Consider the following 23,594-nt stretch of genomic DNA (forward strand, 5'->3'; position numbering starts at 1 on the left):
AGTTATACAACTTTACGAAGTTGTATAACTTTGTAATGTGTGTTATTTAAGTGAATGGCACCCTTCCCCGTGTTCCCCCCACCCCCGGCCGCCATCATGGGATCCTGCAATTGGCTAAGCAGCTGATGACGCGCCGGAAGGGGGCCGGCATGAGGGAGAACTGGAGTGGTCCGGCCGGCCTCCCGAAGATTACATCATTGTCCTAAGATGGTGTCCGGGGTCGACAGTAATGCGGTGAGTATAATGTACCACACTTCCGGGGGGGGAGGGGTGTGGGGATACACGGGGAAGGGGGCCATTCACTTAAACACATTGTAATGTGTGTTTAGTGAATAAATGTCGAGCATCGCACTACTCCTTTAAAGGGGTTGTCCGGCGATAAAAAATTATTCACAGAATAACACACATTACAAAGTTATACAACTTTGTAATGTATGTTATGTCTGTGAATGGCCCCCTTCCCCGTGTTTCCCCCCACCCACGCTAGACCCGGAAGTGTGGTGCATTATACTCACCGCATCTCGTGTCGTCCACGGTCTCCGATCGTCAGCAGTGACGTCTTCTTCGGGAGGCCGGCGGATCTTCCCGAGTGCCGGACACCCTCTGCAGCGTCATCCGAAGCTCAGCCGCGATTGGCTGAGCATAACTGTGCTCAGCCAATCGCGGCTGAGCGGCTGATGACGCGGCCACGTCATCAGCTGCTCAGCCGCGATTGGCTGAGCACAGTTATGCTCAGCCAATCGCGGCTGAGCTTCGGATGACGCTGCAGAGGGCGGCCGGCACTCGGGAAGATCCGCCGGCCTCCCGAAGAAGACGTCACTGCTGAGGATCGGAGACCGTGGTCGGCACGTGACAGGTAATGTATAGCGCACCACACTTCCGGGTACACGGGTGGGGGGGTGGGACACGGGGAAGGGGGCCATTCACAGACATAACATACATTACAAAGTTGTATAACTTTGTAATGTGTGTTATTCTGTGAATAATTTTTTATCGCCGGACAACCCCTTTAAGGTGGTTTTGGTGGTTTCCCTACAGGAGCCACCCCCTGGCTGGGCCCTTTCCAAAATGATACCTGACTAGTCCTGTGTTTTGAGACTCTTAAATGAGGCTTTACTGGTTCTTTTTTGCATTAACATCCTGGAAGCACAGCTGGATATATGAAAGGTAAAACATGTCCCCTTGACCTGACAGCTATCTAACAGTGTCAGCAGTTTGGAACATGAATTACAGCTGATTGTTTCCATTTAAAGGTGCCTTTGAGAGGAAAGTTGAGCCAAATGCTTTTTGACACTGCAGAACTACAACCAGGATGCAGCAAACAATACAGTGGTACCTTGGTTTAAGAGTAACTTGGATTAAGAGCGTTTTGGTTTAAGAGCTCACAGTTTTTCAAAATTATGACTTGGTTTAAGAGCATTGCTTTGGTTTAGGAGCTTCCTGTACTGTGTGGGAGCGCGAGTGGAGGAGGGACCTGGTCTGCATAGCGGTGTCTACAGCACTGTACTCTGACCCAGAAAGACTCCCTCACCTTCCAAATCATAGCAGATCCACTTCAGGCTAGGGCTTACATCAGGGGACAGGACTGTGGAGGTTATCTCCATAGCTGTAACCCCTCTCTCCCTAGACAGAGAGTGCTGCATGTATTTGCCCACATCTTCCCTGCTCATTCCTGTATGCTCCCTGCAGTCTCTGTCAGTCCTTGTGTTTCCCATCCTCTCCATTACTGTACAGTAACTTATAATATCACATATTCTGCTGTTTCTGAATGTTTGTTTCATCTATTTTACATGTTATTCAGAATAATAAATCATTATTTTTGGGGTGTGCAACCAATTGTTTGAATACCAATGATTTCTTATGGGAAAATTTGCTTTGGTTTAAGAGTGGATTTGGATTACAAGCACAGTCCCGGAACGAATTATGCTCGTAATCCAAGGCACTACTGTACTGTATAATATACAAGCAAGCATTATTTATGAATGCAGTAAAACGTTTTAGAACACCTTAAGAAACAAACAAATTATACCGTAAAGAAAAGTTTTCCAGGATGTTTCTTTTTACCTTTGGAAAATACTTGGACAGTCCCATGAATGCAAGTTGTAATGTAAGGAATGGAGCAAATATCGACTGTAGAAGGAAAAAAACAAAAAAAAAAAACAGAACAATAAAAGTTAAATAATGTAATGCAAGTAAACATTTCCATGTTCTAAGGGGCCTTTTAAATGGGCCAATTATCGTCAAAGAGCGTTGCTAGAAACGCTTCTTTGACCGATAATCGTCTCATGTAAGAGTGTCAGTAATCAGTCTGGGAAAATGCCAGATCCTTCACTAATCGCACGTTTGGGCCACGCATCTCCCTGTGTTAACAGGGGATATACAGCTGACAGCAATACATTTAAATAGCCACACAAACAATGCAGGGATCATTCACGCAGGGCCAGCTGTGCGACTGATCATGCCTTTTGATCATGCCTCATACAGTCCCCCTGCTCCCAGCATGTTATCACAGATGCTGCCCGGGCGGGTGGAGGACTCCCTTACAGGCATTCCACATCAGTGTGCGGTGTGGAACAAAGAACATGTGAATGCGGTCTTACCGTTAGAAATAACTTACTACCATTATTTCTACTTTGTGACTTCCGTTATAATCTTAATACCATACACAATAGTGAAGAAATCAGGCGACACCTTCTAGAAGCTAATGAAGGGCATTAATTACTATTTGATAACAAACAGATAGCAGCCAGAGCTCAGTATTCTCTAGTAATGCCCCAAGTGGTTTAGTTTATTGGCCTGTTGTAAACTGCAGACCCTTCTCTTGCATTGTGTTATTGCTAAAGTTTCTAAAATCCTTGGATGATCTCTGTCTAGTGTTTATGTAAGTCTGTGAATTTTTCAGTTTTGTTTAACATCAAGTCTGACAAAGGGAGCTAGACTCCTGAAAGCTTACAATCGAACACACAGTTAGCTTCTAAAAGGTATTGCCTGATTTCTAAGGCTATCACGGTACTACATTACTTGAGTACCATACCCAGATTCAGTTGAGGAAAAAGATGGCTGCATTTGCATGCAGCTACTTAGCTGAATTATTCTGTTTAATAAGTCAGAGTTTGACAGTAGGGTACAATATTGTCAACATGCACTGGCTTTTTCTGAGCCATTATATTACACTCAACTTGAAATGCAGCAGACAGCGCCTTTCAGTGATACATGTGATCATCTAGATCAGGAATGGGAAACCTTTGGCCCTGCAGCTAGTGAAAACTATAATCCATATCATGCTTGGACAGCCAAAGCTCTGTGAGTGGGGACACTATTGTGGGAATTGTTTAGGGGAGCAATACTCGAGGAATTAACATAATAGGACACTATAATGTGAATCTGTGGGAAAGTTAAGTGCCCAAGTTCTATGACTAGCCCAGGGCCCATGGTACAGTTAATTCACCACTAGCCTCCACCTCATGTAGACACTCCCCATGATGCTAAAAGCTTCCTGTCAGAGAAGAAAGCATACTAGGCCACAGCCTAGCCATCCCCTTAGGATGGCGGTACGTGTAGCAGTGACATGGACGCTTCCCTCCCTAAACTTTCCTATCCTATACCTGTCATGTCATTATGATACCGCAATATGTCATAAAATTTATGATCTCATTTATCATAGTGCACATTGCTTTGACACAGTGCCAAGAATGCTGCACGCACACTTCAATAGACATCAAGGTTAGTCCATGGCTTTGTCCAATTTTTTCACTTTGGCCCACTGTGTATTTGAGTTTGACACCCCTGGTCTAGAAGATGTAGCATTTCAATATGTGTATTTCAAACAGACAAATCAAATAAGCAAAAAATGACTATTGTGCTAGTGGCACCAATTCAGAAGTAACACAGTCTCCAGGGTGAGAATGTAATACAGTCTGTTAAAGACCAGGGAGTGACACAGGTGGTGTCTGCAGGTTCTTGCTATTTTTACTTACCTAAGCATGAGTATGGATCAGCGTGAACGATCACTATATAGTTCATGTGTCCATTTTATATGAATATATCCATGCTGACAGTTTCTAGATGTCTAGCACACAAGCAGTGTATACATACCATCAGCACTGCTTATGATCTGGCATCTTCGCCTTGTTTATCCCGTACTGACAGTGTCACAGATGTGGGTGTGGTAAACTGTGGGCTCTCCTGTCCTGCGCTCTGGCTGCCACAGTTTCTACAAACTGGATGAGACCTCACAGTATCACAGACCTGCATCTGTGACAATGTCAGTACGAGATAAAGAAGGTGAAAATGCCGGATCACACAGCAGCGCTGATGGTATGCATACACTGCTAGAGTGCTTGGAAACTGGCAGTTTGGATACAGCCATATCCATACTGCAACTGGAAGATGTGGGCCTGATAAATGATAGATTTTAAAGCCAGCTCAAAAGATGCAATCAGCCAGGATTGGGGGTTTTCCATTGTCACTTTTAGGGTGCCTTTACACAGATTGATTTTTTAAATCGGACAGATTTTTGAAGCCAAAGCCAGGAATGGATTTGAAAAGAGGAAAAATCTCAGTCTTTCCTTTATGACTTAAGAATCTATCAGACAAATCTCTCTGTGCAAAGGCACCCTTATGGTGCGTTTACACAGAAAGATTTATCTGACAGATTTTGGAAGCCAAAGCCAGGAATGGATTTGAAAAGAAGATAGATTCCAGTCTTTCCTTTATGACCTGATCGCTGTTTATAGTCTGTTCCTGGTTTTGGCTTCAAAGATCTGTCAGATAAATCTGTCTGTGTAAACGCACCATTACACGGGCCAATTATTGCGTTATCTACCAAGACACCTGGACAGTAATTGACCTATGTAAAAGGCCCTTTTCTACTTTTGTACAAGACTTTTACCCACTTTTTATTCAGTTTAAAATACCATTTTATGATTTTAGTTTTGTCAATTTTTCTAAAACTTATTATTTGTTTTTTAAACATGTGACCCTTTAATAGTGGTACATTGACAAGAGCCTGCCTCCAACATGCAAACCACCTCGTCTATTCAGGCCATTTGCTTGCAGTTTTTCTGATATTAAACATATCTTATGTGCGCTACATGTCCTTTAGCCACATGACCTACATGACCTTTAGCCACACATGAATAATTACACTTACAGTTTTTTTGATTGTTTTCAAACTGTTACAAAGAAAATCTTACCAGGTACTTGCATACAAACAGCCTTACAGTCAAAGCAAGAAGGGCACTTCCAGCAAGCCTAAAAATGCGAAAAGAGTCCAATTCCTCCACTCCACTTCCATTTTCAGGCACAGGCTTGTCACTACTGAGCTGGTTCCTAAGCTTCATGGCCTCATCAAATCTAGAAATGTATTGATTCAGGCCTCGTGGCGTGGACTCCGAAGTCACATCTGTTCTGTTTCTCAGGTCATTACTCTCAGAATTCTTGTTTGTGTCTGTTCTTTCCACTGTGTATGACTCCATACCATCTGCACTGTCAAATGGATGATTACTTGATGTGCCATTGTCTCCAACAAGTATGGTTCCCAGCTTGGTTAAAGATGGTTGCAATGGGAGAGAGACTGGTTTATCAAGTTGTTCAATTCGGAGTTCTTCTACCAAGAAAAATAAATAAATAAATAAGACATAGAAATATATTTCCTTAATAACATGTTATACACCAGCATGTATACATCAGTCAGATCACTGCCTTTAGAGAAAAGTGGTGAACTGTAACCTAGACAACGAGTTGTCAACAATGGGTGGGAAACCGCAGCATATCAGGACAAGAAAAAATAGAAGTAGCTCTTACCAGTAATTGGGTTTCTAGAAATCTTCTATGAGAGAACCACAGGTGGTTAAGGCTACAGGGATAAGCAGCAGAAACAGGTAAGTTAGAGGGGTTATCCAGCACTACAAAAACATGGCCACTTTCTTCCACAGACAACACGACTCTTGTCTCCAGTTCAGGTGCGCTTTGCAATTAAGCTCCATTCACTTCAATGGAAATGGGTTACAAAACCCCACCCAAACTGGAGACGAGAGGGGCTGTCCCTGGAAGAAAGTGTCCATTTTTGTGTAGCGCTGGATAACCCCTTTAAAAGGCCTCTCCTCACATTGATCAGCAGTGTGTTATAAATTACCATATTAATGTTTTCATGGAGGATCCCTAAAAACTGAATTATGGTAAGAACTGATTCTATTTTCCCTAGTCATCCTCCATGACACCACCTTGGGAGAAGTACCAAATAACCACCTAGGGCAGGATCACAGCTTGAAGCACTTTTCTTTCAAATGAGAGATCCTTCACCGATGTTGTCCAAACAATAGTGCTTGATGAGGGTATGCACTAAGGAGCAGGTAGCAGCTCTGTGCATCTGCTCAATAGTAGCATCAGTCCATTTGGCCCAAGAGGTAGATACATTTCTGTTAGAGTGAGCTCTTAGTTTAAAGTGTACCTGTCAAGAACCCAAATTAACAGCAGATGTGAAAAAAGCAAGTTTGCAATTCACATTAATTAGGTTTACTTCAATTACCGTGAAAAATACAGCACTTCCTGTGTTCTGATTTTTCACCCCAGAATCTAAACACAGAAGGTCTAGTGTTTCCCAGGTCATCTGCACGCTCACAGAGAAAGTAGTCATGTGATTAATGGACACATTGAGCTATGACTGTATAGGTCAAACTTCATGGGGGAGATTTATCAAAGGGTGTAAAATTTAGACTGGTGCAAACTGCCCACAGCAACCAATCACAGCTCAGCTTTAGGCAGTGCTGAAAGGAAAGAGGAGCTGTGATTGGTTGCTGTGGGCAGTTTGCACCAGTCTAAATTTTACACCCTTTGATAAATATCCCCCCATGTGTTTAGTCTCTTTTTCAACCAGTACTAAAACGCTAAGAGCTGCCTTTAGGAGACTGGACCTGGATTTCTGGCAAGTACAGCTATGTTTTACAGTATGATAATAAACACTCCGTTATGGCCTTCTTGATCCAAAGCTTTTTTTCCCTTTGTTCTTCCCCTGTAACTCTACCAACAGCCTCTGGTCCTTCCTCCGGTCTTCAGAAATGTCTTTAGGTACTTAAGAAAAAAAAGAAAAAATTGGCAGCACATCAATAACTCTGTTCATACTGCAGGTTGCACGCTGCTTGTGGCTTAACTACAGACAAAATAGTACATGTTCTGTGGCAGGAAATGTCCTTATGTCGAGGAAATGGAAATCTTCTTCCTTGGAGTTGGAAAGAATTACAAAATGAAGGCAGGATAATATCCTGCAACATATGGAAAGATACCACTTTTTGTAGAAAACTTAGATTCAACCTAGAGATGATTCTATCTTCTAAGACCTTTAGATACGGTTCTAGGCTATGTTCCCATGTCGTCACGGAACGGCCGGTCTCTGCCAAGATCATCCCGGACAGTACTGCAGTACTGGGCAGATGATCTTTATGGCCGTAGTGTTCAAGTACGGGCGCATCAGCGCGCACCCGCATCAGAACACCCCATAGCGCACAATGAAGTGTAGAACAAAAGGCAATGTTCCACACTGCATCAAGTACGGCCGTTCTTGCCGATGGCAACGGCCGTGCTTTTACATATTGTGAACATAGCCCTATGGTGGATAATGCTTGTATCTCTTCTATTCTCCTGGCAGAGGTGATTGCTATCAGGAACACAGTCTTCTGATGTCCACTTCAGAGATAGTATCAAAGGATGACAAGGAAAGACCATTGAGCACTGCATAGGTGGAGATGTAATGGCGCAGTCCGATATATATTGTCAGGTGTCTAGAGGTATATTGTTGCCATTGGCAACCCTGGACTGCCTGTATTGGGGCCTATGTATTTGTTTCTTTTTCCTAGCCTCTCTTGTGGTGATATTTTAAATGAGCATTGTTTTCTGTCATATTTATTTAATATGCGGTTATATATTAATCTCTAATGATAGTGTTGAGCTTGATCAGCGCTTATCCCCTGCAACCTATAAGACTCTAGTGATTGGCCAGGGGAAAGCTGGCTCCACCCACATTTTACCCAGACGGCTGCACGGGTCTGGACAGTTGTCAGTTGGGGTTCTGGCTTTGCCAGAGCCGCATCTAACCTCCCTGCATCACCTCAGTAACCCTGCCAGGATTGAGGTCAGTCCCCCAACCTGTTTCCAGATAGCCATGAGGATCAATGTGTTCCCTAAGTCTCAGCAGGACATTCTCTGTATTTATTGGTGAAGTGTAAAGGCCCTATTCCACGGAACGATTATCGTTCGTATTCGGCCGATATCGGCCGCTACGGACGATAATCGTCTGGTAGAATAGAGTGCAACGATCAGCCGACATCGTTCATGTCGGCTGATCGTTGCAGTCGCTTGTTTTTCAACATGTTGAAAAACAAGCGACTGATATAGCAGCGATCTGCTGTCGTCGCTCCGTTGAATAGGAGCATCGGCAGCAGACGCTGCTATATCCTATGGGCTGCCCGGACGATCAGCGATCCCCCGGGCAGCCCCCCCGCAGCTCCCCGCCGCCCCCTCCCGCTCGCTGCAGCCGCGTTGAATAGCGGCGGCAGCGAGCGGGGAACGAGGAGCAAGCGAGCGCTGAGAGCGCTCGTTTGCTCCTCTAAACGACCTGTGGAATGGGGCATTAGAGGGTCTCCCATTCACCATCCACATTTTTCCTGGCTCCCAAGTCAGTGTGGTCATGCGTTCTCTTGCATGTCAGTGAGCATCGACAGCGTCATTTTCTCTTAGGTCAGTATGTTCATGCGTCTTCCTCCTGCTTGTCAGTGAGCGTTGACAGCATCAAGTATCTATTTACACGTACCTTAAGGCTACAAACCGCAAAGTCCCTGGAACAGATCTGTCTGCCTGTCTACCAGGTCCAAGTTATAGTGACCAAGATGATCCCCCCCCCTGAAGCTAAGGACTCTGATCAAGCCAACATATATTCACCATCAGATGCCCCGGTATTGGATTGTACAAAGTTATTCTTCAAGTAAAGTTTCCATATACTTCCACCACTACTGTGTAAAGACTTTTATTAAAGATATTCCCCTGTTTATATGCTGAGAGGAGAAGGGCCCCGGCACCCTCGGACCCCACTGTGACAGGAAGGTTACAGAAGGTGAGCCCTAAGGCTGCACTACACCAACCAGCAACAACCCCTCAGTATATTACAGTACACTGCAGAGAGAAATTGGAAATCTTGAGAAATAGCATGTTTGTTGCAGCAAAGAACCCCTTAATCCTCCTATGAATACCTAGGTCAGAATCAAAATAAGCAGATAAGGTGGACACCTGAGCTTTAAGACTGCTAGGTTTTAATCCAGTCTAACATTTTACTAATATTAGGATAAAACCGATCTGGATGCTGGCGGGGAAGGGGACAACTAGGAAAAAACTAAAACTTTCCAGACCTTAGCATAAATGGCACTAGTAACCACCTTCCTGATGTTCTTAAGGGTCCTGATAACTGGAAAGAATAGGCACTAAGCGTTTAAGAGCCCTATTACACCAACAGATTTCTGACAGATTTTTGGAACCAAAGCCAGGTACAGGCTTGATACAGGAAACAGGTCATAAAGGAAAGACTGAAATTTCCTCTCTTTTCAAATCCATTCCAGGCTTTGGCTGTAAAAGATCTGTCAGATATCAGTTGGTGTAAAAGAGTCCTAATTCTTAGGCTGCTTGCTGAAGACAGAGGGTCTGAGTATAGAATAGGACCCTGATGAAGGTCTGACATCGGCAGATGAAAAGGTCAGTCCAACTTCAATTTTTTGATTAATCCGAACCAGCTCAGTTTTGGCCACAAGAGACCAGCAGGATCAGATAGGTAAACTTCTACTGAAGCTTCTGTAGCACCCTTGGCAGCAGCAGGATTGGGGGAAAGGCATAAGACAGAGGAAACTCCGGGATAAGTCTTCTATCCCTGCGGCCAAATCTTCTATGCTGAGGGAGAAAAGTTGGTACTTTCTAATTTCTCCTTGAGGCCCACAGGTCTATTGCTTGGAGTTTCCCTTCTCTCGATCAGAAGCTGAAAGACCCTCTCATCCAGGGACCATTCTCCTGGAGAATGTTCCTGACTGCTGAGCTAATCCACTTGTACATTAAAAGGTCCCCTTTAGATGGATTGCGGACTGGGATGCCAGATGGCCTCCACCCAAAAGAACGTCTTCTCCGACAGCTGTTGAAAAGGTCCTTGTTTTGCAGATCCCTGAAGACAGATTAAAGGGATCTTAGTGGTATTGTCAGAATAAACTGGAATGTGTGAGGCCTGTGTCGTGGTGACTCAACGCCTTAGGTATTCTTCCTCGAAAAAACCTGCTGCTGGACGCATGCTCTCCAGCCTCTCTTGCTTGCATCTGTTGTTACCAGAATCACAGGATGCTAATGTCATAGCACACCTTTCTTTAGATTCTCTCCCCTCAGCCACCATGATGGGTAGAATTTCACTTGGTAAACTTGTACTTGGTACAAAGATCCTTCTGTGCAAGGATAAAGGACTATGATCCCAGGAATCCAGAATCTTTAACTGCAGCATCGTTATGCTAGCTTGAGCCCAAATTATTCCGGGAATGAAGGAGGTCATGGAACCCAAAAGGGACATGGCGTCCCTGAAAGATTTTTTTTTTTTTTTTAAGAGATAGTACCTTGTTCCCGAGGGAGGAAGGACATCTGCCAGGAGGAATCCAACAGGATTCCCATAAAGACCTTCTGACATGCTAGTATGAGGTTGGATTTTTGTGTGTTGAATCCATCCCATCTTGAAGATGATAGACTGTTCTGATGTCCAACTGTAACAGGTGTTCTGACCGGCCAAGAAGAAGAAAAAAAAAGTCTAGGTAAGAGATTACATTTATTTCTCTTGATAATATGCATCCTGTGAGTCTACAGTTGCCATCAGATTAAGTAGGCAAATGAGAGGGATGGTAGACGTTATCGATTCTATCTTTTGATGTACCCTCATGTCAAGTCTGATGAGCAGCTTGAGGTTTATCATTGGCTCATAAAAAATGTTTAACTTCAGCAGGAATAAACAGGAATAGTGTTCCTTTTCTTCCTCCAGGGGGGGGGGGGGGACACTAGAATAGCTGCTCCCATTTCTTTGATGCTTGATCACATTCTTCAGGAAAGATTTCTGTAAAAAAAGACTGAAGACTTGTCACTATGAACCATTGAGAGGAGGAAAGGAGTCAAGCTCGATTTTGAGTCCTTGATGGACAGATATAATCCACATGTTGGAAGTTATGTGGGCCCATTCCTAGTGAAATCGTGCAAGCCGGCTGCAAACAAGGTCAAAGTCACTGCTTGTTGGGGGCAGGCAGCCTTACTTCCTTTAAGGTGACTCCAACGGCTTGATTTACCCTTTCCTCTAGTCTTCAAACTTTGGCGTTGGTCCCATGTGGGGTTCCCTCTTCAATATGACCCTCCAAGTTTTTCAGCCACAGGTACATAGATCTTGTGATGCAGGTAGAAGATACACTCATATTTTAGAGAGCCACCGAGGTCTCCTTGGACTTTTAACTGCGATGAATCTTCAAAAGGTAATGCGGTCTTCTTACTAACCCATGCCACTTGCACATCTATCTTGGGGATCTTTTTACAAAATTTTACTTTGTCTTCTTCAAAAGGGAAATAATGACCGTAGTTCACCAGGGATGAAAAACCTCTTATCAGGATTTTTTCATTATTCCTTAATTCTTTGAATATCATCATCGAAAGGAAATACCTTTTTTCATGTTTCCATGCTGGTAAACATTTAATCTTGCCCTGTCCTGGTCTCTTCCACTTCTTGGATGTCCATCGTAGCCTTCATGGCCTACAAGAGCTTGTCTATGAACAAAAAGGAGAAAAAGCATATATTGTCTTCTTCACAGGGGGTTTGGAGCAGCTCTCCTTCTTAAAGTCCTTCAAGGGTGCAGCTTTCAGACTCAGACTTAGGGTCCTCCTCCATGACCACCTGCTTTCTTTTTTCACCTGCAGATATGGAGACGGGGGGACTTATTCTGGGATTCTGGGTGCCGGTTGATGCCAGAATTTCTAGACACTTGACTGTCCTGAAGGAGTTACTCAAAACAAGACTGTCAGACTTTCTTATTTTTCTTCTTTAGCGAGGCCGGAATTACATAATCTCGACTACTTCCTTCTACTTGGTCCTAGAGGACTTTTGGGTCTCCTTCTCTCCCTGGAATGAGAAAGAGATTACAGCATATATTTCTAGAAGAAAGTAAACCTATCTGGAACAGATACACTTACTGGGTCAGTGTTAGCAGGGAGCTCTGCAGACTCAAACCGAGAGGTAGCATCAGTCTCAGGCTAGTTAAAGGGGTTGTCCAGGGAAAAAAAAAAAATTCTTTCAAATCAACTGGTGTCAGAAAGGTATATAGATTTGTAATTTACTTCTATTCAAAAATCTTAAGTCTTCCCATACATATAAGCTACTATATATCCTGAAGGAAATGTTGTTTATTTACATTCAGAAACAGTGCTCTCTGCTGACATCTCTGGCCGAGTCAGGAACTGTCCAGAGTAGTAGCCAATGCCCATAGAAAACCTCTCCTGAGGGGGGCGTGGCTTGGCTGCCGAGACTGATGGCTGCAGGTTAACCCAGCTCCAGGGATAAAGCGGCATAAAAGCGACGTGGGACAGCAAAAACCTATTCTTACAGCCTGGGAACCACACCACGCCATAAGCGGCCCCCGAGGCACATTATGAGCCGCTCCTGAAGATTTTGGAGCAACTTCCCAATCCGGGCCTACAAGCACTGCCGCATCCCCGGCCTCGATTAGCGGCCGAAAGCCGGGCACAAGCACTTCCGGTTCGGAGGCCGCGGACGGAAGAACCTATACAGTACCCGAGGACACAGACCTTCACACACAATAGCGAGCTGCCATCCGGACCGCACAAGCGCCCGCACGGACAACCAGGTACCCCAGGGGACCAGTAAACCTTGCCAACAACGTTACTGGGCAGTCAGCAATATAAGCTGCGCACTTCCGGTCCGGCGGCCATAGACGGGGAATACAGGGGAAGCGAGGTACTGGCACAGAAGCCACAATAAGGGGGAAAACTCCACGTAATCCCACTACAGTCAGCATAAACAGTGAAAGTGGGCTGCTGCTGTGTGAGTGCAGGAGCTCACACTTCTGTTTAAGATAAGAGGACTGCTGCATAAAAAATCATTAATCCTGTTATGTGGAAAGTCCCTCTATACAGAACAACAGTACTGTCTAATACCAGCTAAAATCTCAGTAATCGTAAAGGAAAATAACAGCTAAACTGTAATCATATTGCATAAAGCATAAATAAAAACTCCTATACTGTGCATTTGCAAGCATACTACGATTACCCTGCATATTCTTTCACAGTACAACTACACCTCCTAGTGGCAGTATCATATATTGCATCTCTGAATAACATACAGCATTCCTGCTTCAGACTGCTCTTAAGCATATAACAAATACGATATAAAAACCTCAAGGTAACTTGTGTAACTTCTCTTTGGAGGCTCTGAAAAGAAATCCAATTACTTACAATGATGCGTAAGAGAACCAGAACGGACTCAAAGCCTAAAAAGCTAGCAGACTTTCATTTCTCTTCTATTGGTACTAAGGACCGAAACAATGCTTTACCTAACGCTCCAGACTCTCCAAATTCAGTTGGTACAGAATCCTCCATCAACAATGAAATCTCACCAAGGAGAAGAAGCAATTCAGCACCATCAACTGTTTTAACTCAACAAGGTTCTGATGAAGAACACCACCATAATATCGCAGAGACATACAGTGATCGTGAGGCAACTGTCATCTCTACTCTCCAAAAGCAAATGGACAAACCCTCTTTACTTTCATCTCCTGACTCCGAAAGCCCACTAAAACAAAAACCCAGAATGCAATCGAATGAGGACGTTGCTGAAACATTAGCCGCACAAAAAGAGAACGGTGAAACTGGAAACACAATGCAGAAAAATCCCATATCAGATTCATCATCCACAAACATATCCATCTCAGAAGAAAAAATGGGTAACATGCTATCGGCCCTGAGCCAGTCTTTGCAAAAAGATATGGCAGAGATGGTAAAATCTGTTCAATCATCTGTGGAAGTTGTGGAAGAACGTCTGGAAAAAGTAGAAAATGGGATGGAAAAAATTGCATCATCTCACAATGACCTCATTGACTCGCACGAGGTACTGGAGGAGGACCTCATCACACTCAAAGCAAAAGTGGCGGACCTAGAGGATAGGTCTCGCCGCAACAACATCAAGTTCAGAGGAGTCCCAGAGACAATCTTACCTAAAGACATTACCAAATTTATCCAAGAATTCATCAGAACCCTAATTCCATTTTGCTCAAATAGAGACCTCATTGTCGACAGAGCACATAGAATTCCCAAACCCAGCTTCTTACCATCTGACGTCCCCAGAGACATTTTGGCAAAAATCCACTTTTTTCATATCAAGGAAGCAGTAATGTTCGCAATGAGAAACAAACCAAAACTACCAGATAAATTCAAAAAAATTACCATCTATGCAGACTTATCCGCGGCTACTCTGCAACTGCGTAAACAACTATCTCCACTTACTACTACACTCAGAGAGAACAACATCATGTATAGATGGGGATTCCCTGTGCGTCTTCTTATACAAAAAGACAATAAAACAACCGTCATCAAAACAGTTGAGGAAGGGAAGGAATTCCTCAACAGCCTGGACATACCTATGGCCGCAAATAGAAGGAATTTGGCTCAACCATCTTACGTGGAAGGTCCCTGGGAGAGAGTTAGACCACGTAAAGATCCCAATTGAATTATCCTGGAGCAGAGATGCCTGCTCTGCTTGACCTAACTGTATGCTCATTGTTTCTCGGTTTCACAGTGAACGTTATAACCCCATTGATGTTGTAACTTGGTTACTTTACAACATGTTTCCTTTTGTTCCAAGTTACATGGGAACTATCTTTATCTGTTTTCTGAATCTTTATTTGTTGTATTTAAGTTTTTTCAGATCACTACAACTGTTCATGAAGGTGAATTCGCTATGTTCCGATACAAGACCACATCTCTCATGTAAGATCATCTCATTAGAAAGCATAAGGTATCTTTATTTATGGTACTTAAAATTGTCTCACTAAACGTTAGAGGTTTGAATAGCCCCCAAAAAAGAAACTACCTATGGAAAGAGGCTAGATCTCTTAAGGGTGATATAATATGTGTACAAGAGTCTCACCTACTGAAAGAAGATGCCCACAGACTTTATAACTCACAATTTCCACATATTTACCAATCACACTTTTCCTCAAAGTCGAGAGGAGTATGCATCGCAGTACGTAATACGGTTGCATTCAATCCGATTTTGACAGAAAAGGACCCTGACGGAAGATTCATAATCTTAGTTTGTAATATTAATAATATAACTTACACTTTAATCAATCTTTACGCACCTAACAACCATCAGCTAAAGTTTATCCAAAAAATACATAGACATGTCTCCAAAGTCCAACAAGGGAGAGTAATATATTGTGGGGACTTCAATCTAGTGCCTGACCCCCATCTTGATACCACTTCCAATACCCACCATTCCTCACAGGAATTTAAAAAATTTCTATAGAAAGAAGATTTATTTGACTCCTGGAGAGCGAAACACAGTAATGAAAGAGATTATACTTTTTTCTCATGTTCGCACAATAGCTATACACGTATAGACCTTTTTCTAACTGATAGAAATACACTATACCAGATTAAAGACACCACCATAGGGGACATTTCGTGGTCGAACCACGCTCCAATTACGTTGTCTATTCATGAGCTCACCAAAACTGTGCCAACCTACCTCTGGAGGTGTAATTCTTTTATTTTATCACATCCTCACAATAGACAAATAGTTGAATCAGACTTAATCGAATATTTTGCAACAAACTCTACTGATGATATCAACCCTGCCCATATTTGGAACGCTCATAAAGCTTTTATTAGAGGAACATTTATTAAATTAGGACACCAAATCAAAAAAGAAAAATCACAAAAAATTAACTCAATACTTAAAGAAATAAAACAATATGAACCCCTAAACAAAAAACAACAGGAAAAACATCACCTAGAAAAACTCAACACACTAAGAAGACAGTTAGCTGAATGTCTCCTGTCCGACTTTGAAAAACACATGAGAAAACTAAAAATCAAATATTATTCCCAAGGTAACAAAGCAAATAAATTAATGGCTAACCAACTAAAAGCTAAACACCTCAAAACCAAAATCCCTTATATGACAGATAGTTCGGGCAAGGCTAAGGTGATAGACCCACAGGAAATCTCTAATCTGTTTAGAGATTACTACACTAAACTGTATAATCTTGAAAAAGATCCATCCTTACATCACCCATCTCAGGAGGAGATTAACTCCTTCCTGGAAAAAAATTTATCTCCCACAGCTGTCTAAGGAACAAATAGATTGGAGTAACTCCAATCACCACAACAGAAATACAAAAGGTTATAAAGCAACTTCCTTTAGGGAAGTCTCCTGGTCCTGACGGACTTACGAACCTATATTATAAAACATTCAGTAATATCTTATCCCCCAGCTTACTCAAATTTTATTTGGGCGTAGTGGACAGCGGAAAATTTCCCACAGAAAACCAAAAAGCGCTAATAATCACCCTTCCCAAGCCAGGCAAGACCCAGGATGTCCCCCAGAACTACCGCCCGATATCGCTGTTAAACAGTGATATGAAAATATATGCAAAAATCTTTGCTTTACGTTTAGCCCCAATAATGACCAAATTAATATGCGATGATCAAACAGGTTTCGTTAAGGGCCGTCAGGGTACAGAAAATACCAGGCGCCTAATAAATACTGTACACTACTTGGAAAAAACTGGGGGGGGAGGCGCTGGTTCTCTCGTTGGGACGCCGAGAAGGCGTTCGACCGGGTCAATTGGTCCTATGCCTTCTCGGTGCTCCGGAGGTTGGGTTTTGTTGGACCTATTGATAGGGCCATTGGCGCTATTTTTTCAGCGCCATCGGCTCAGGTTTTTGCTAATGGATCCCTGTCATCTCCATTCCAAATACTTAATGGAACCCGACAGGGATGTCTGTTATCCCCGCTTCTTTTTGTTTTGACGTTGGAGCCGCTGGCTACTGTCCTTAGATCGTCTGAAAATATTAAGGGGATAGCTATTGGAGAAGAGAAACATACTCTTTCCCTCTATGCAGACGATATAATATTAACCCCTTCGTGCTGCAGCTAGTTTGGGCCTTAATGACCAGGCTAATTTTTCAAAATCTGACCTGTCTCACTTTATGCTCTTATAGCTCAGTGATGCTTTAACGTATGCTAGCGATTCCGAGATTGTTTTTTCGTGACATATGGCCCTTATGTTAGTGGCAAAATTTGGTCACTACTTTGTGTGTTTTTTGTGAAAAACATCAAAATATCATGAAAAATTTAAAAAATTTGCATTTTATGAACTTTGAAATTCTCTGCTTCTAAAAAAAGAAAGTCGTAGCACATAAATTAGTTACTAAGTCACATTACCAATATGTCTTCTTTATTCTGGCATAATTTGGTAAACATATTTTACTTTTTTAGGGTGTTATGGGGCTTAGAAATTTATCAGCAAATTATCACATTTTCGTGAAACTGATTTTTTTAGGGACCAGTTCTTTTTTTAAATGGATTTAGAAGTCTGGTATACTGAAAACCCCCATAAGTGACCCCATTTTGGAAACTACACACCTTAAAGAATTAATCTAGGGGTATAATGAGCATTTTAACCCTACAGGGGCTGGAGGAAAGTATTCACAATTAGGCAGTAAAAAAATTGAAAATTTTAATTTTCCAATAATATATACGTTTAGATTAAAGTTTCTCATTTTCAAAAGGAATATGAGACAAAAAGCACCCCAAAATTTGTAATGCAGGTTCTCTTGAGTACAACGGTACCCCATATGTGGGCGTAAACCACTGTATGGGCACACAGCAGGGCTCAGAAGGAAGGGAGCGCCAATTAGCTTTTCCAATGCAAATTTTGCTGAAGGAGTTTCTGAGCGCCAGGTGCGTTTGCAGTGCCCCTGTAGTGTCAGCAGAGAAAAACCCCCATAAGTCACCCCATTTTGGAAAGTACACCCCTCAAAGAATTCATCTTGGTGTGTGGTGACCATTTTGACCCCACAGGTATTACAGGAAAGTATTCAAAAGAAGACAGTAAAAATGAAAAACTCGAAATTCTTCCTATAATATGTTCGTTTAGTTTGAAATTTCTCAATTTCACGAGGAACAAGAGGAAAAAAGTACCCCAAAATTTATAACGCAGGTTCTCCTGAGTACAATGGTACCCCATATGTGGGCATAAACCACTGCATGGGCACACAGGAGGGCTCAGAAGGGAAGGAGCGCCAATTAGCTTTTTCAATGCAGATTTTGCTGCAGAAGTTTCCGAGCGCCAGGTGTGTTTGCAGAGCCCCTGTAGTGCCAGCGGAGTAAAATCTCGCCACAAGTCACTCCATTTTGGAAAGTGCACCCCTCAAAGTATTCATCTTGGTGTGTGGTGACCATTTTGACCCCACAGGTGTTTGAGGAAAGTATTCAAAAGTAGACAGTAAAAATGAAAAACTCGATTTTTTCCAATAATATGTTCCTTTAGTTTGAAATTTCTCAATTTCTCGAGGAACAGGAGAGAAATGTCACCCCAATATATGTAAAGCAGGTTCTCCTGAGTAGAACGGTACCCCATATGTGGGCACAAACCACTGCATGGGCACACAGCCGGGCTCAGAAGGGAAGGAGCGCCAATTAGCATTTTCAGTGCAGATTTTTCTGAAGAAGTTTCTGAGCGCCAGGTGCGTTTGCAGAGCCCCTGTAGTGTCAGCAGAATAGATTCCCCCCAAAAGTCACCCCATTTTGGAAAGTGCACCCCTCAAAGAATTCATCTTGGGGTGTGGTGACCATTTTTACCCCACAGGTATTAGAGCAAAGTATTCAAAATTGGCCAGTAAAAATGAAAAACTCTAATTTTTCCAATAATATGTTGGTTTAGTTTGAAATTTCTCAATTTGACGAGGAACAGGAGAGAAAACGTACCCCAAAATCTGTAACGCAGGTTCTCCTGAGTACAACGGTACCCCATATGTGGGCATAAACCACTGTATGGGCACACAGCAGGGCTCAGAAGGGAAGGAGCACCAATTTACAGGAGCAAAACCGCAGCTAGTAATGGTTATTAGAATAGCGCAGTTACTAAAATAAGATAAAAAAAATTAGATTACAGGTAATGTGAGGTGGTCACGGGCAACCTGGGGTGGTTATGGGCAACCTGAGGTGGTTACGGACAACATGGGGTGGTTACGGCAACCTGGGGTGGTTACGGGCAACGTGGGGTGGTTACGGGCAACGAGGGGTGGTTACGGGCAACGTGGGCTGGTTACGGGCAACGTGGGCTGGTTACGGGCAACGTGGGCTGGTTACGGGCAACGTGGGCTGGTTACGGGCAACGTGGGCTGGTTACAGGCAACGTGGGCTGGTTACAGGCAACGTGGGCTGGTTACAGGCAACGTGGGCTGGTTACAGGCAACGTGGGCTGGTTACAGGCAACGTGCGCTGGTTACAGGCAACGTGCGCTGGTTACAGGCAACGTGGGCTGGTTACAGGCAACGTGGGCTGGTTACAGGCAACGTGGGCTGGTTACAGGCAACGTGGGCTGGTTACAGGCAACGTGGGCTGGTTACAGGCAACGTGGGCTGGTTACAGGCAACGTGGGCTGGTTACAGGCAACGTGGGCTGGTTACAGGCAACGTGGGCTGGTTACAGGCAACGTGGGCTGGTTACAGGCAACGTGGGCTGGTTACGGGCAATCTGCTGTGCTTACAGACAATCTGGGATGGTTACGGGAAACGTGGGGTGGTTAGGGGCAACATGCAGTGCTTACAGACAATCTGGGGTGGATACGGGCAACGTGGGGTGGTTACGGGCAACCTGCAGTGCTTACAGACAATCTGGGGTGGTTACGGGCAACGTGGGGTGGTTACGGGCAACCTGCAGTGCTTACAGACAATCTGGGGTGGTTACGGACAACGTGGGGTGGTTACGGGCAACCTGCAGTGCTTACTGACAATCTGGGGTCGTTACGGGCAACCTGCAGTGCTTACAGACAATCTGGGGTGGTTACGGGCAACGTGGGGTGGTTACGGGCAACCTGCAGTGCTTACAGACAATCTGGGGTGGTTACGGGCAACGTGGGGTGGTTACAGGCAATGTGGGGTGGTTACGGATAAACTGAAGTTCTTATAGGCAATCTGGGGTGGATACCTGTAATCTGGCATGGGCACCGCAATCTGGAGGGGGTCATTGGCAATTTGGGGTGGTCAGAGGCGACGTGCGGTGGGCAGAGGCGACGTGCGGTGGGCAGAGGCGACGTGCGGTGGGCAGAGGCGACGTGCGGTGGGCAGAGGCATCGTGGCGTGGGCAGAGGCATCGTGGCGTGGGCAGAGGCATCGTGGCGTGGGCAGAGGCAACGTGGCGTGGGCAGAGGCAACGTGGCGTGGGCAGAGGCAACGTGGCGTGGGCAGAGGCAACGTGGCGTGGGCAGAGGCAACGTGGCGTGGGCAGAGGCAACGTGGCGTGGGCAGAGGCAACGTGGCGTGGGCAGAGGCAACGTGGCGTGGGCAGAGGCAACGTGGCGTGGGCAGAGGCAACGTGGCGTGGGCAGAGGCAACGTGGCGTGGGCAGAGGCAACGTGGCGTGGGCAGAGGCAACGTGGCGTGGGCAGAGGCAACGTGGCGTGGGCAGAGGCAACGTGGCGTGGGCAGAGGCAACGTGGCGTGGGCAGAGGCAACGTGGCGTGGGCAGAGGCAACGTGGCGTGGGCAGAGGCAACGCGCGGTGGTTACGTGAAATCTGGGGGGGGTACATGTAATCTGGCATGATTACGGGGAACCTGGGGGGGGTTATGTGCAACCTGGAAGGGTTACAGACAATCTGGGATTGTTACTGATAAACTGAAGTGCTCATAGGTAATCTGGGGTGGGTACATGTAATTTGGGGTGGTTACGGGCAATCGGGAGGGGGTCACTGGCAATTTGCGGTGGTTACGGGCAACGTGCGGTGGTTACGGGCAACGTGCGGTGGTTACGGGCAATCTGGGGAGGGGTTAGGGGTAATTTGGGAGTAAACTGCAGTTATTACTATAATAGAAAGTGTGTGTTTTATTTTTTTGTATGTTTGTCACTTTTTGTACTTTATACATTCATTTTCACTGTATTACTATGATTACTGTGATATTTTCTATCACAGTAATCATAGTTCAGTGACAGAGACCAAATTGGTCGCTGTCACTTTAAATTTTCAGAGCTTGGCTGGTTGTGGAGCGCATGCGCACTTCATAACCAGCCAGGACGTCGAGGAGGACGGAGCTCCAGGAGCAGGTGAGTATATGGGGAAGGGGGGGTGACTGGGGGACGGGGGTGACAGGGGGGGTGGGGGGGCGACTTGTGGGGTGGGGGGACATCACTTTTTATCCCCTGTCACCAATCATTTATGGTGACAGGGGATAAAAAGTGCCGGGAGCACATGGTACAAGCGATCAGCGGTATATACCGCTGATCGCTTGTACCGGGACCCCACAGGGGGGGTCCCTGATGACTGCCCCATGCTCTCCGCTACCTCCGGTGGCGGAGAGCATGGGGCTTTCATTCATTTTAACATTAGTCGGTTCACAGCGATGTCGGCGGCCATCTTGGAAATGATGGCCGCCGGGGGAGGGGGGTTAGAGATCGCCCTACTAGGGGGGGCTGATCTGAGGTCTGGGGGACATTTATTTCATCTCCCCTCGCCGTAGATTCACGGCGGGGGGAGACGAAAGGCGGCGGCAGCACCGGCAATCTCCTTTACCAACGGCCGCCGCTATAACGTTAATAGCGGCGATCGTCGGTTAGGGTTGGGCCGGGACGGACCCCACACACTGCCCCAACCCATCAGCTACCTCCGGTAGCCGGGGGGATGGGGTGGGGGCCGTCCCGGCCCCGCAGCCTTATTCTCTGCCATCGCCGTAAAAAGCTGATGGCAGCAGAATAAGGACCATTAGTGACCGCCGTAAAAAGCCGTATCGGCGGTCACTAAGGGGTTAACGGTATCTGACCCTCTGGTCTCTCTCCCTAATATTCTACTCACCCTAGAAAAATTTGGAAGGATCTCTTATTATAAATTAAACACTAATAAAACACAAGCTCTCCCAATTAATGTTCCTATAGAAAAATCTAACCAACTAAAATCTTTATATCCCCTTGATTGGCAAAACTCAAAAATTACTTACCTAGGCATCTCCTTGACATATCCAATCAAAAACCTTTATAATGAAAACTATGTGCCGCTTTTAAATACATTGCGATCCGACATAACTCAATTTAACAAGGTAGAACTTTCATGGCTTGGTAGACTCAATGCATTTAAAATGTTTTTGCTCCCTAAATTGATGTATATATTTCGTAATGTTCCCATAGGTGTGCCGAATAAATTCTTCTCCTCTACCAGAACCATATTATTAACATACTTATGGGGTTCTAAGAGACCCAGAATCTCATACAAATTACTTTATAAACACAATTCAGCAGGCGGAATTGGATTACCAGATATTGAATTGTATCATAGAGCTATTATCATGTCTCAAACTTACGCTTGGTTTAAAAACAGCACAACTCCTCCTTGGATGACCATTGAGCAGTACTTGGTCAAACCATATACACTAAAATCTCTAATGTATGCGTACCTATGGCACCTACCCACCCCAAAAATTTGTTCATGCACCACAATGGCAGGGTTAAAAACCTGGATTGTGTCGCATACTGCAGTAGGCAAAAGACAAAATATTATATTACCACATGTGCCATTGGATGTACTTCATATTGCTATTCCTACGATAGACTTAGCTAACTGGATCTCATGTGGCATATCTGAAGTAAACCAGCTGTTCCGAGAGGGCATTCTCCACTCTTATTTAGAACTACAAAATATTTATGATTTACCCAAAGAAGACCTTTATAAATTTTTAAAGATAAGACAATACCTAATGACAAAGAAACACACTTCCTTGAAATATAGTTCGGAGCTTACACGACTATTTAATTTGCAACCGAAAGGCATTAAACATATATACAATCTACTAGGTAACCTAATGATGTTTGAGCCTATAGGCCCCTTTGAAAAACGGGTGTCAGAACTAAATATATCACCTTCCGAAAGTGATTGGAAACAAGCTTTTCGCTGGTCACAAAGCCCTCCACTGTGTCTCACATGTGGAGAATAGCATTAAAACCAGACTACAATGGTATTACACCCCTTTGAAACTCCACAAAATGTTCCCCTCTTCTTTGCAAACGTGTTGGAGGAATTGTGCTAATGAAGGTTCTTTAATACATGTTATATGGAGTTGCCCTCTCGTGACTAAGTACTGGTCAGAAGTTTCAGATATAATTCACGAAATTTTCAGATATCCAATACCTATTACACCACAGCTAGCGATGTTATTTCTGGGAATACAAAATATTGTACCTCAACACAGATTACTATTCTGCCTGCTCATAACAATAGCAAAATTACTAATTACTAGACGTTGGAAAACACCTGATACA

At 44.3% G+C, this 23,594-nt stretch overlaps 1 protein-coding gene across 3 annotated transcripts in view; it reads right to left on the minus strand.

Moving 5' to 3' along the window:
• Positions 1–23,594, minus strand: part of CAMLG (calcium modulating ligand) — a 94,877-nt gene that overhangs the window by 57,850 nt on the left and 13,433 nt on the right. The window contains exons 2-3 of one of the 3 annotated variants that reach the window (XM_069969925.1): positions 5,196–5,605; positions 2,065–2,130 (exon numbers count right to left, since the gene is read on the minus strand). In XM_069969925.1, coding sequence (XP_069826026.1) covers positions 2,065–2,130; positions 5,196–5,605 — 476 coding nt within the window. Of the gene's footprint in view, positions 1–2,029; positions 2,131–5,195; positions 5,609–23,594 lie in introns of all 3 variants that reach the window. The other 2 variants (XM_069969915.1, XM_069969933.1) reach the window with 2 other exon arrangements.

This window comes from Dendropsophus ebraccatus, chromosome 1 (genome assembly GCF_027789765.1).
Source record: "Dendropsophus ebraccatus isolate aDenEbr1 chromosome 1, aDenEbr1.pat, whole genome shotgun sequence".
Taxonomy (NCBI): Eukaryota; Metazoa; Chordata; class Amphibia; order Anura; family Hylidae; genus Dendropsophus; species Dendropsophus ebraccatus.